Raw genomic sequence first — 14,545 nt, forward strand, 5'->3', positions numbered from 1 at the left:
ACGGTTGCAATAATGCAAAAACGCAAAAATGTTGAAAGAAAAATAAATTGAAAGGAAACGCAACAAACGACGACGTTTTTTTTTTCTCGCACCATGTGATTTTAGTATTTTACGTTTTCAGACCCTCCCGCAACGGCTAGTTTCCTAGTGACCGTTTTCCCGTCTCCCAAAATTCAAAATCTGAACCAAAATTCCCGGAAATATTTTTCAATTTTCAAACAACACTCGCAAACAAAAACCAAAATTCAAATCCAAATCCAAACTCTGGCAACTTCCCAAATTCGATCTCTGTTAAACCCATTTGGCAATTCGAATCAAGAACCCAGAATTTCAAAAATGGTGTATTCGTACGCGCCCACATACTACTCCACTCTTCACGACTCGATGACTTCCCTGTGCAAGTCCATTCTTCCCTTCGGCTTCAAGAAGCGGCGGTTGCCCGCGGCGGAGCAGAAGCTTTCGAAGCTGCAGTCGGATAACCTCAAGTGGCAGCAGGACTCTTTCCACCAGATGATGAACTTGATGGGTCTGCACAAAGAAGGAATCTTGGCTGAGACCGAGGTCTCCGCTTTCCGATTGCATTTGCTCGAAACCCTCGTCGCCTCTCCAGCGGCGGAGCACGAACAGCCGGTTATTCTGAGAGACAAGTTGCTATTCTTGCAGGTAAAAAACCAGTCTGCAATATCAAATCCTTTTCTTTTTTTTTAATTTCGATTGGATTTTCTTTCTTGGTTTTCTGAGTAGCCAAACAATGTTTAGGAGCTCTTGTATGCGAAATGCATATCAGAAGACGAATACCATTCATCGAAGAGGCCGTTGCTGCAGCGATTAGCAGCTCAGGGAGCTGAGGTCGAGGCTAAAGATGTAATCGCTTCAGGGTCGCTGCCAGCGAAGGACCTGAAAGAGAATGCAGATCAAGAGCAGTGGTCTGAAATTGACTTGAAGGATGAGAAATGCTTGCTAACGAAAGACAAAGGGGGTTCAAATTCGAAGAACAAATTGAATCACAGTTCGGCAGTGAAGCAAATCAAAGGGGCAGCTTCGGTGTTGGGATTTGTATCACCTTACAAACAGGGGAAAAACAGGGGAGAAAATAGCATATTCGATTTGCTCGACTCGTCGAAATTCTCTTCCGCCAGCTCTTCTAAGCATGAAGCAGGAAGTCAATCGTCGATACTCATGCCAGAAAGCTTGCCACAGGTTCCGATGAAAGAGAGTGGGAGCGCAGATCGAACGAGGAGGAAGCCGTTTAGGAATTTGTTTCAGAGAGAACAGAGAGAGGGACAGGGGGATCATGGCCATGAAAATGAACAAACACCTTCGAAATCTGCGAAAAGGCAATGGGGTTTTGATGGATTCAAGAAGTGGAAGAGGAGTGACTCAGAGGAGAACGAGACAACTCCGTTGCCACTAAACGAAAGATCGGATAGTGAGGTCCACCTGAAGCTTGTCCCAAGCCCCATGGGTGAAGGGCCAGACACCAAGCTCATAAAAAGGAAGCTGCTCTCGGATGGTTCTACTTCTGATTTCTTCATTGACAAGGTTCGTAATTGTTCAATTTCATTTCGTGATCTTCGGCGAATATTCGAAGCTTGATCCAAAACTGAATCTTGGGTTTTGTATTTTATGATCTTAAGGTTGTGGGGGAGAAGATAAAGAAGGAGCTGTCAAGAATTCAGACAGAGCTTTGCGCTTCAAATCCAAATCTTCGATTCACGTAAGCCTTTTCGATGATACTTTCTTAATATTCGCACTGGCATTGAAAAGCAATCCGTTTGTATTGAAAATATATGAGTCTGGTTCTTGTGATTTACTCAGGAATGAACAAATTGAAGCGATTTCAACAAGGCTTCCGGTGGACAAGGCTGACCTGAAGAAGTTCTTTCCTAAGTGAGCAAAATCTTCACTAACTAAAACCATCACCTCCTTTGACTTTCCTTTTTATTCATCATTGATTTTTGTTTCGTTTTCAGGTCGTGGTGTGATCGGTATGGAGACGTTGTTCTGGACGTGGTGAAGAAAGAATTCAAGGAGCATGTTGGGGAGATGGAGAGCTTGAGAAATGCAGCAAGAGAGAAGCACGGTATCCACTCAGCGCGATGGGTTACATTCCAAGATGACGAGGAGAATTGTCACCCGAATCTCTTTGCTCCGCCGTGTGACAACAACCACAATTACACCTCAAAGTTCCATGAAACCAATCCATTCTGTGATGATCACCTTCACACCACCCCTAGGAAGCTGAGATCGAAACCGGCAGCTTATACACAAGACCAGAATCAGAATCAGAATCCCTTTTGGATTCCGGGGCATGGCTACTGACGCGATACATTTTTCTTATCTGTTGTATGAACTTTGAGAGAAGAACTCTGCTCTCCCAAGCATTCAAACTTTATGTTTGATTTGTAAATGCAGGCAATGTATTATCTCCTTAAATGTTTCCGGAATTCGATTCGCTCCTTGATTTTTATTTTCTTAGCTCTTCCCACACATTATTTGAAAGCCGCTTTGTTGAGATGAAAAAACTGCGACTGTGTTCTTCCTCATTGCTCAAAGGACCTTCATGCAAATATCAAAGATGCGTGTACTACAAGAAACAAATCAATTTAAACATAACATGATCATCAGGAGTAAGGGTTGCTTGTGATGCAAGCAAATTGGCAACATGGATCGAAAATCAAATTCAAAGCTGCAAATTCGAGAGCAAAAAGAATTTTTTGCAAACACATGAACCCTCCTGAGTCGACTTTCTATTGATCAATTAGAGAAAGAAGCGACTCAGGTCAAAATATAATTTCTCGTTACAATAAGGACAAAACTGGCAAATACTTCTTTTACACGTTCAAGTAAAAGCAGAGGAATCTACAAGCTTTTTAGCAAGAAAGGAAATAATTCCAGCAAGAAACCCACTTTTTTGAAAAGGATAAGGAAACACATCACCATCAAGTAACAGAAGCACCGAGGGTAAAAATGGAAAAAACTGCAAAACGAAATTCCTAGGGTTTTGCTATTTGGAAGCCTCTTAGTGGAGATGAAAAATGCCAATGTGTTCTCTGCATATAAACATCAAAGATGGTATACATGCACATTGATGTATAAATATCTCATTTTCTCAATCACTATATAAGTACTACAATTCCGCATCGAGAGTGGAAGACGCTACAATATCATGGATTTCGGAAAAATTCAGATACAAGTTAGTATTGGGGGACAAAATACATGTCATGGCAGATGCAAAGAACCATCTTTAACCATTTACATTACCGTGTAGTATGTACAATTAAATCAAAGAGAAGATATCTCTGAGTTAGAGACAGAACAGTCGGTGAAACCCTCACGAACATCTCCTCGGCAAAGTGGGCAAACCCTGTACGTAGGAGTGATTCTCAGTGGAAAAAAAAATCATGGGGGAATGAAGGACAATCATGAAGGGGAAAAAACAGGATGGCAATGACAATACCCGTGTATCTCTTTGAGCCACTTGTCAACGCAGGACATGTGATACTCGTGATGGCAGGGAAGAACTCGAATGTTGTCTCCTTCCTCATACTCAGCGAGGCATATGTAACACCTATCAATTATTAACTCACCATGATCAAACAAATGCATCATGCTCCCTATTGATGGAATCATGTAAGGCCAAAAGAAAATGGGCATGACTTAAGTAAAACTTACTGCTCAACATCATCCCCGGACTTTGATTTGTCAACCTTTGTGTGACTTCTAAGAGGAAAACCATCAACAACAGATGCTGGGGCAGGAGCCGAGACCATCGATAGTGAAAGTGACACAGGTTGGCGGTGAATTTCATCCAAAACCTGCACATTGCACATTACAACAAAATTAGGTTTGAGTAATGCATTCATAAGGTAAACAGTAATCTGTTGTTTAACATCTGCCACTAAGTTTGACCCTCAAACATAAATAAAAAAAAAACTGTGAAAACCAAAGCATAGCCGTTCAACCTAGAGCGGTAAACATGCAGCCAAAACCATCAAAGAGACCTCAAAAAGAAGAATATACTAAATTCATCCCTGATTTAATTAAGTTTAGCCCCCAAAGAGGAAAAAATTAAAGAACTTCGTGCTTCAAGGATAATCACGGCATCCCAAGGTAAACACAAAAGGCAAGAACGTATTGCATAAATACCCACCTAACTTACGACGTTCCCAAGAAAATTACCTCAAATAGAGCTTCAGCGAGCATGACAATTCTTGATATACTTGCCCGAGTACTAGACTCTTCGGTCGTCGAGAATGAGCCACATGAGCACATGCCACGAGGGTGGATTCCTGTGGGACAAGAGGTATTACGCTGGCCGTTATCATCAAGGCCAACACGAAGTCTTTCCCAGACCTACAGAGAGTCATGCAGATGCAAATCAATAAAAATTACTAATGGGACCCCAATAAATAAAGCCGCTACAATTTACTGGTTTCCTCTGGCCTGTAAAACATATATAACACTTCACAAAGGAAGTATAAAAGTACCTTTGATGTATGAGTTGTCTGTAAACCATGTAAATGAACAGACATATACAGTTAAGACTTAAGCCCCAAAACTCTCCCAAATGAAGGAAGAAGAAAAACTCAATTTTCAGATCAACCACGTAACTGAAACAACATCATAATATTTGTTAATGTTCTAAACTATCACCTCAGATCTAGAATGTCGTCGTCGTTCATTCGAGTAGGGAATTCTACTGGCCCGGTGACCAGAATCAGCTCCAATCCCATCATCAAATAAATCACCACTCAAACCAAGTAGCCATCTGTCATGAAATCCCATATCCTCAGTATCATCAGTAGAGAAAAGAATGGTTGGTGAATCAATGAATCTCCTGGAGCTGCGCCTTGAAAATGCATCCCAGAACAGTCGTCTGCCATTCCTTCTAGCCTCACGATTACTTGCATCACCATTGCTACTCCTCAAAAAGTTGGAAGAAATGCTCATAACATCAACATGAAGTACACTTCCATCTTCCTGGCCTTGTTCCCTATTGGACACAAGGAAACCTAAACCAGAAGGTATTGCCTCCCTTAGAGAATCATTTCCAAGTGAGTCAAAAGATGATGGAATTTCAGAAACATTAGCAGAATCAGTATCAGCATTAGAACTTTGCACACCCCTTACGTCAGCCACATGACTCTCAACAGACACTTCCTGAGAACGGGAATTCTGCATCCCTTGTAGAGATGAACTACTTGGACACATAACCTCGGGACAGGTCTGAGATACATTCTTGTCTGCTGGATTGTCAATGCCATTGACTGCATCCACATTAACCGAACGATTCAAAGAGACTGTTTCTGAAGATTGTTGTTGTCTAAACGAAGCACTAGCTGTAGTACTATTATCCATACAAGATTGGTCGTGACTATAATCAGCACTTACCTGATGAGGTATTAGTTCTTTACTTTTGGACAAGCACTTCCCCCGGTTACTTGTGTGAACACCGCTTAAACCTTCTTCAACAGTGTGCTCAGATGATGATCCAATTTCAATAACGGGGCGGGTGAACGGTGATCCAGTACTGGAGACCAACAAGGTTCCCTCTCCGGAGTTCTGGACTTGATTGATATCACGATCACATTGCTCTGCACATTTCACAAGACACACAGCTGCGTGATCTTCCATCTGCATGAAAAGTACTGAAAGAATCAGTCTCTTTTTGTTATTTATATGACTATAACCACCAAGTGCACTATCAAGGCATCAAAATAACTACATAACATTACAGTTCTTTGGAGCCACCAAAAAAGTATTAAACTTACATTTCTATACTGTCCATCAGAAGAGATGAGCATTTACTCCCAAGTGAACACAAGTAACACAGAAATAAATAACTTCAGTTACACACTAAGTGGACTAATGCTAGGTATCTCAACCTAAATCAACAAGAAGCAAATTTTCTGCTTCAAGATTAATTTGAAGCATGACTTTGTGGAAACCCTTCACAATTAATGAGAACTCCTCTATACCGTGGACGTAGCCAATCTGGGTGAACCACGTACATCTTGTGTTTGCTTTCCTATCTCTATCCATTTATATACTTATCCACACTAATGACCGGAGCAATCTAGCGAAGATCACAAAAAGTGACCGTTTTCGCTACCTAGGATCTATCTTGCAAGAGAACGGAGAATTAGATGGAGATCTCAACCATAGAATACAAGCTGGATGGATGAAGTGTAAGAGTGCATCCGGCGTGTTGTGTGACCGTCGTAGGCCACTGAAGCTCAAGGGAAAATTTTATAGGACGGCAATAAGGCCAGCGATGTTGTATGGCACAGAATGTTGGGCGGTGAAGCATCAACACGTACACAAAATGGGTGTAGCGGAGATGAGGATGCTTCGTGGGATGTATGGGCACACGAGAAAGGATAAGATTGGGAATGAAGATATCCGAGGTAAAGTAGGAGTAGCCAAAATTGAAGGAAATATGAGAGAAAATCGGTTCCGGTGGTTTGGACATGTGCAAAGAAGGCCTACTGACGCTCCGGTTCGAAAATGTGACTACGGGACAGAGGTTCAGGGCCGAAGGGGTAGAGGAAGACCTAGGAAAACTTTGGAAGAGACCCTAAGAAAAGACTTGAGTACTTGGATCTAACGGAGGACATGACACAAAACCGAGCGCAATGGCGTTCTAGGATTCATATAGCCGACCCCACTTAGTGGGAAAAGGCTTTGTTGTTGTTGTTGTTGTTGTTGTATGACTTTGTGGAAACAATAACATCAAGGTTGTCTTAAGAAGTGCATCGGAAAGCACTAAATAAAAACAACTGCAATCATTCGATATCTAATTACATGCCCCCACTTCTCCAGAGGATTCCTAAACGTTCATCATGGGACTACTATGAATAATAATAGACATGCACATACTTGTATTCTTATATTCTAGCAAAATACCATACTCATCCAAACTTTTAAATCTTCTCCATCTCCCAAGAATGGGTGCATATACACAGAAACATCCTACAAACCACTTCACACCACTACATCAGCACCATGGTTGATTCCCAGCTCAAGAACATAAGCTGTGCTAAAGACTATGTAATCATTTCTCCGCACCATTAAGAACCTTAACCTTCGAGTTCTACAATCATAATCAACCTTTCTCCAACCATTTCCCTTAGCATCCCACCAATCACTCATCGGGAATCATCATTAGAGTTCATATTCAAAAACATCAAAAAATCAAACATTATAGTTCAGAACCTGAAAACAAAGTTAAATCCTTTTGCTTCATTCACGATTGTTATACTGAACGTATACATTAAAACAAACATAACTCGAACCGTCAATTCAATGTCCCCATTAACTAAATCCCCCAACTTTTTCAACAACACGATCACATAATTCGCAGTTTTAATATATAAATTTAATATTCACATTTGCAGGGAAATTATAACACAAAATTCAAAGTAACTGAATCATTACGACATTACCGAGAACAGGACCAATCTTCTGCATCATTTGGACAACTCCCGTATAATTTTATTGGATTGTAACTCGAAATGAGAAAAAACAAACCCCAAAATAATTAATTTAAAGAAAAAAAAGCTTAAAATTCTTCAAATTTGCACCAAATGATCAAATCCCAAATCATCCAAAACCAATAAAAATCGAATTTTGCAACCAAAAATGTAAAAATTATGAGAAATCCAAAAATGGGCATTGAAGGTTGAATTAAAGGCATCGATTTTAGTGGAAGACGACGAAGAAAAAGAAAAAGAGGTACCTCTTGAGTAGCACGTGCGGAGGAGCCACCGCAGACGAAAGAGGAGAGTATGGAACGACTAGCGGTGCGATTGACTCGGGGCCGAGATGGGCGCGAGCCCAGTCGACTGCTGCTCGAACCCATTTGAGAAAGAGAGAGAGAGAGAGCTGAGTTCGTGATGAACGATGATAATTGAAGCAAACCAGCTGACAGAGAAAGGAGAGAGAAAGAGAGCTCTTTCTTCCTTGTGTTTCAAATTCAATTATTTTTGTGGACGGACTTGGATCCTCTCCTGAGCCCAAGGAGAGGATCCTCCTGACCAAAGAATTTGGACCGTTGGATGAAAATCTAACTGCTATAATTATTACAACTTTAAAGAGATTTTCTGTTTGTAATCCTTTGATCAGGAGGATGCTCTCATTGGGCTCAGGAGAGGATCCAAGTCCTTTGTGGACTTCCTCTGAGTCATATATTTAACATTATTTTTTGGGTGAAACATTCTGGTTATTCCCGACTGCAATATCAAAGGTGATATTTTTGCAACAACACTGAATAAAATAAAATAGTTGTTATAGACACTTAGAAGTCTTATTTTGCATTTGAGTAAATTGCAGTAATGATTTTTTAATTTTAATTCAATTAAAGAAATGGTCTTTTAATTAAAAATTTATTATAATTGATCTTTTAACTCATGAAAACGTATAGCTATAGTCCTTCAACTAAGAATCAATTGTCATTAATCCCTCAACTTTAATCCAACTAAAGAAATGATCCATCAACTTTAACTCAATTGGAGTAATGATCCCTCAATTTTAACCTAACTGTGGCAATGATTCTTCCAACATAACTTATTTTGACAAAATTCTGATGAAATTGATAACAAAATACCATATCTATATGTTTTGATGAGTTGAGAGGCCCCAATTATAGCAATGATCATTTCAATATAATTTATTTTGACAAAATTCTAATGAATTTGAATAAAATGACCATAGCTACACATTTTGATAAGTTGAGGGATCAATGGTAATAGATTTTTAGTTAACAGACCAATGCTCAAATTTGATTAAAGTTGAGGAACCATTACTACAATTTATTGTTTGCATTTCAACGGTGATCAATGGAGTGAGTAAAATGTTTTGTCACTAAATTGGTATAAAGGTGGTGTAGATTTTTTATTTTTTATTTTTGAAATTATAATTTATATCATGAAAAGTTGGATGTGGGCTCGTTGGAAAAAATGGGCCTAAACCCAACCTGAAATAATTGAGCCTGGGAGATTGTAAATCCGCCAACAGTGGTTACCAGGCTTGACAGACTGGTCAATTTTATGGGCCTGGATCATCGAGGTTCGGCCCAAATGTGCAAGAATAGAACGCAGAGGCAGCATTGAGGGTGAGCGAAATATGCAATCGCATAGGGCCCCAAATTTGAAGGGCCCCAAAAATTGTTGGTATCTTATATTTTTATGTAATATTGTTATATATTAAAAATGTACTTTTATTAGTACTTTAAAATCATATAGTGTACTTTTTATAAGTAAATTTTCTTCTTTCTAAATATAAAAATTTGAAGTGCATAATGAGATAGTAAGAGTGCCAATAACAACACCTTAAAAAACAATTTTCTTTCCAATTTTATTATATAATAATGCTATATATTCAAGTTAAACTTTAAATTTAGAATTTTTGAAGCTTTTTTTTTCCTTATTTGGTTGCTTAAGATTAAATTGTTTTTTATTATTTAGTGAAGGTTATGTTTGTAACTCTTTTTACTTATTTAATGACATTTGTAAACTTACAATCAGTGAGTCCTAAAGGTTGTTTTGATTTAAGTTATTATTTTCTAGTACTAATATATTGTCCTACTTTAAAAAAAATAAAAAACTATCTTAAAAATCGACCATTTTATAAATTTTGTACAGAACTCCTGAAATCTCAAAGACGGTCCTGATAGAACAAAGCTGCAGTTTAACATCTACAAACGTAACGAGTCGTGGAATGTGGACAAGAATAATTGAAGCATATTATAAATTCTGAGAGTGACAGGGGGCACGTGTTTGGTCTATGTACGAGTGCAATTAGGTACTGTTTGGTACGTGGGACAGGACGGAACGGAGTGGGACGAGGCGTTTCGTCCCATGTTTGGTGAGTCTAAAACGGGTGGAACGCGCTGTTCCATGGGACAAATTTTGGGTGAATTTTCGTTCTGCCTCACCCCCTGGAACGACTTGTTCCACATCTATGAAACACAAAATTATAACATCTCCGTCTCCTTCTTCTTCCTCCTTAATTCCATCTGAGGGCATCTTTGCTCCCTCTTCATTCCGTCCCGTCCTGTCTCATCCCGTCTGCATACCAAATGATACCTTAAGGCATGAAATATGTAGTGGTGATTGGTATATTTCAAGAATGAGAATTCTCTCCCCTCCTAATCTCTCTCCCCTTCCCTCCTCTCATATTTGAACGGTTACGATTTAGCCACATCAACATTTTATATTGATTTTTTTTATAGAGACAATAAGACAAAAAGCAATATGTGAGAGAAGGAGAGGAAATGGGATGAGAATAGGAGGGGAGATAATTCTACTCCATATTTCAGACACGCAAAACCAATATACGTTTTATGATCTTACCCAAAATATAGATATTTTTAGATGTGTCAAGACGTATGATAATCTCTATTTAATTACAAATTGCAGTAAAAGAAAAAGAATAATGTTTGTGTTCCCCCACTTACGATTAACGGATATTTACTATTCGAACATCATAATCGAAACCATTCGTCCTCTTTATCAGTTTATCATCATCTAAGATCATATCATAAAAAAATGTTCAATTTAGAGATCGTTTAGTCATCTATACGTGTTAAACCAATCAACAATTTTGGTAACAAGTAACATCCTCATAATGAACCTTTGTTTTGTGCATATGAATGACTAAAAGATCTCCAAATTGAATAATTTTTTGCATAGATGGTCTTTAGATGATTATAAAGAGAATGAATGATTTCGATTATGATCTCCAGATAATAGATTCGTTAATCGTAAGTGAAATAGCGAGTAAGTTGTCCTATAAGGGATACAAGCATTATCAAAAGAAAAATGACAGCACTGCAGGAGTATATGTGAATATTTGATCGAGGTCGGCAGAGAAATATCCAGTTGAATTGTAGGATTCACCTACCAGTAAAACAACTATGGCAGTGACAAGCAGTCGGTGAAGATGGTGGACACGTTTTACCTCTTCAGAAGCAACTCCATGCCTGTATCTACCTAGCTTTCTATCATTTCTCATGATCATATATGCATCAATTATATACGCCTATTACCATATAAGTACAAATGTTTCGATTAATCAATTTATCATATGATTGCTTAGTTTTCAAATAGCCACGATCCATCAGCCTAATGCATCGAGAAATTGCTTAGTTTTTAGAACCTTGTAACGATTTCCCCCAAATCGCATCGAAAGACCACTGTCGAACGTCTAGGCGCCGACTAGGCAGCCGCCTAAAGTGATTTTTAAAACACTGTGCAGAAGCATGACCGCACAAAATCGATCCTAGGCTCCTATACCTACTAGCCTACCACTACCATTCTTATATAAAATAACTTCTAGATAAAATTGTAATTCTAGGGTTTAAAGTATTATGCTTTAATCTTCTCATATATAGGGTGATATATAGTTATACAAGTTCCTATGACATAGGAAATAGGAATCCCAATTATACAGGGATATCCATTACATGATTTCATACCCAAAATATATCTATATTTCTTAATCTCAAAGTTGCCTCACGCCAACATTTTCCTTCAAGTTCGTGTGTAGATATCTCATAGGCCCAACTTGTCAAGTGAGTCTCGAAACACTCTCGCTGATACTGCATGAGTCAGTACATTGGCTAACTGTTATTCAAACCTCACATATGGAATGTCAATCAATCTAATATCTAACTTCTCCTTGATAAAATGTCTATCCACTTCAATATGTTTTGTGCGATCATGTTGAACCGGATTATTAGCTATCTCACTTGCAGCTTGATTATCGCAGTACAATGACATATCTCCCTATGATTTGAATCCTATTTTTGTGAGAAGAATCCTCAACTACAATAATTCGCAAATCCCATGCGCCATACCCCAATACTCTGCCTCTATCGTGGACCTAGCTACCACGTTTTGTTTTTTGCTTCTCCAAGTTAATTACAAGATTTCCTGCTACAAAAGTGAAGTAGCATGACGTAGAACATCTATTAGTAATATTCCCACCCCAATCAGCATATGTATATCCTATCTGCATATGCCCATGTTTACTGAAAATCAACCATTTTTCAGGTGCACCTTTCAGATACCATGTTGAAATTTTTTAGATCGACGGGCCTAGGAGGCTCCCACTCTAACGACACCAATATTGTCTCCAACTTTACCACTTGCCTAATTTGTCAAGTGTGGAGTTTTACCACAAAAGGTCTCGGTATTAGTTAGAATAGGGTAGTAATATTTAAACCCATTATTTTCTTTTGCATGTGGGATTCTAACACTCCCCTTCACGTGTAACCTCATTTAGTGGTTTACATGTGGAGATCCACACATCGGCAATTGAAACTCAGAGGTTGGCTCCATGTTAAGAGTTCAGACTTGTTTTCAATGGAACTCAGAGACCGGTTCTCTATTAAGAGTCCTGACTTGTTTGTTTCCTTCTTGGTGACAAGTTCATTGGCTTGCACATGCAAAAACCTTGGCTCTGATACCAAGATAAAATTGTAATTATAGGGTTTAAAGTGTTCTGCTTTATTCTTCTCACGTAGGGGTGATATATAGTTATACAAGTTCTTATGACATAGAAAATAGGAATCCCAACTATACAAGGATATCCATTACATGATTTCATACCCAAAATATATCTATATTCCTTAATCTCAAAGTTGACGCACGCCAACACTTATTTCCTTCACAGTAAAATAATAGTTCGTTACATACAATCTTTTTCTGTCCTTTTCATTTTTAGATAGATAAAATTTCATATAATTTGAAAGATCTTTTTTTTTTCATGCGGCACCTTCACGATGAACGTTGATCTTTTGTTTTTTGTACCGACATCATTGCACTATAAAACTGCACTACTTTCTTCAACCATTTGCCACACCAAACTCAAAAAGAAGAGAGTAGCTAGCTAAGCATTACAAGTCTCTGTGTAACTACAGCAAATTAACAAGATCAAGAAGATGCACGGTCCGGGAGGAGGTGGCGGCGGTCCGGGAGGACAAGGAGGCGGCGGTCCTGGAGGACAAGGAGGCGGCGGTCCTGGAGGAAAAGGAGGAGGCGGTGGTCAGGGAGGCGGTGGTCAGGGAGGTGGTCAGGGAGGCGGTGGTCAGGGAGGTGGTCAGGGAGGTGGTCAGGGAGGCGGTGGTCAGGGAGGAGGCGGTCCAGGAGGCGGCGGTGGTCAGGGAGGAGGCGGTCCAGGAGGGCCAGGACATCACGGCGGACACGGGGGTGGAGGTGGACCAGGTGGTCGCTGCTAAGTGCTAATGGTTTCGACCAAGAACTTCTAGTGTACTTATATATATATATATATATGCTGATCATGTTTTATAGTTAATTAGTTTACTAATCATGTTTAAGATCACCGCACCAGACCAGCTCAGCTGGAGAGGATCTGGGGAGGATCATGTGTCCGTCCATAATGGGACTATGTTGAATATGCTGCATATTATGATATCAATAAAATGGAGTTCCGTTTATATTTATATGATATGATTGGAATTATATGAAACCTTTTATCATTCTTGATAATTAATCTATGACTTATTTTTAGCCTGTTTGGAACTCCATGTTAATCTCACTTTGTTCCCTGTACCACAAAAGTCACCAATTTACTCAATAAAACTCTAAATTCGTTTCATTTGATTTGTGGGCTCTCTTTTCTCCCTGAAACTTATAGGTCGCCTCGAAAAACACATGTAGAACCCAACACTCAATAAGAAAACGTCACATGTGCAATAAAGTTGACTATAAATCTCTATTATGCGTCAACATTCAACAATAAGAGATTATTAAGTTTAAAAAAAAATAAAAGATATTGAAAAAAAAAATTGATTAGCTTGCACCCAAAATTAAACCAAATAAGAAATTAACAGATTTAAGGCAATGGGAAACTAATTTTGAGTTTTAGAGGGACGACTTTCAAGTTTTAAGGGTCAAAATGGAATCAAAATCGAGTTCTAGGGGCAAAGTAAAGCAAATTTGGAGTTTTAGATGATAAAATGACGACTTATGAGTTACAGAGAGCAAAGTAAGACTAAAATAGAGTTCTAGTGCACATAGCTAAAAATAAATCTTAATCTATTTCTAAAGATCTTTATTTTTTTTTTTTAAGGGGGGACAATTGATGGCAAGTCACGGTTATCCATCCCTTCCGGGGCCGGGAAGACTCACAGAGGCATTTCAGTTTTTTCCTGGCCACAAGTCTGGCTTCTACTCTAACGAGTTTTGAACCCAAGAACTTCAATTTTTAATTCAAACCCAAAAATCTTTAATTGAATATATTATATATATCGATACAATACGAGAAGATTACAATTCTTTTTAACAATTTAATCGATGGTAAAATGGGATATCAAAGAAATAGTTGCAAAAGTGGCTGTGTGCGATGTCGCTGGAGTTTAAAAATGTTTTGAAAATATATACATAGAGGAGAGAGAGAGAGAGAGATGTATATATAATTTTACAGTTTTTAAGGGAAGAGACTTCTATTTTTTTATAAAATAAAGATTAGTTGTGGGTTAACACCAAATCGAACTTCAATGATTCAAATCGTCTATTTT

General features: G+C 38.7%; 2 protein-coding genes across 2 annotated transcripts; one reads left to right on the forward strand and one right to left on the reverse strand.

Annotated features, from left to right (window-relative positions):
• LOC103400034 (uncharacterized) lies at window positions 1-2,470 on the forward strand. The gene is made up of 5 exons (XM_008338714.4): window positions 1-663; window positions 760-1,542; window positions 1,638-1,717; window positions 1,819-1,890; window positions 1,974-2,470. The coding sequence occupies exons 1-5, from the start codon at window positions 337-339 to the stop codon at window positions 2,320-2,322; spliced, it is 1,611 nt and encodes a 536-aa protein (XP_008336936.3). The 5' UTR covers window positions 1-336; the 3' UTR covers window positions 2,323-2,470.
• A 618-nt stretch (window positions 2,471-3,088) lies between these two features.
• Window positions 3,089-7,992, reverse strand: LOC103400032 (uncharacterized). Its single transcript, XM_070813593.1, has 6 exons — window positions 7,742-7,992; window positions 4,657-5,637; window positions 4,183-4,356; window positions 3,676-3,818; window positions 3,461-3,571; window positions 3,089-3,367 (listed from the first exon to the last, which is right to left on the reverse strand). Exons 1-6 carry the CDS (start codon window positions 7,862-7,864, stop codon window positions 3,286-3,288), a joined length of 1,614 nt encoding a protein of 537 aa, XP_070669694.1. The 5' UTR covers window positions 7,865-7,992; the 3' UTR covers window positions 3,089-3,285.
• Between the last annotated feature and the right edge of the window lie 6,553 nt (window positions 7,993-14,545).

The sequence above is a fragment of the Malus domestica genome, chromosome 15, assembly GCF_042453785.1.
Source record: "Malus domestica chromosome 15, GDT2T_hap1".
In the NCBI taxonomy this organism is placed as follows: Eukaryota; Viridiplantae; Streptophyta; class Magnoliopsida; order Rosales; family Rosaceae; genus Malus; species Malus domestica.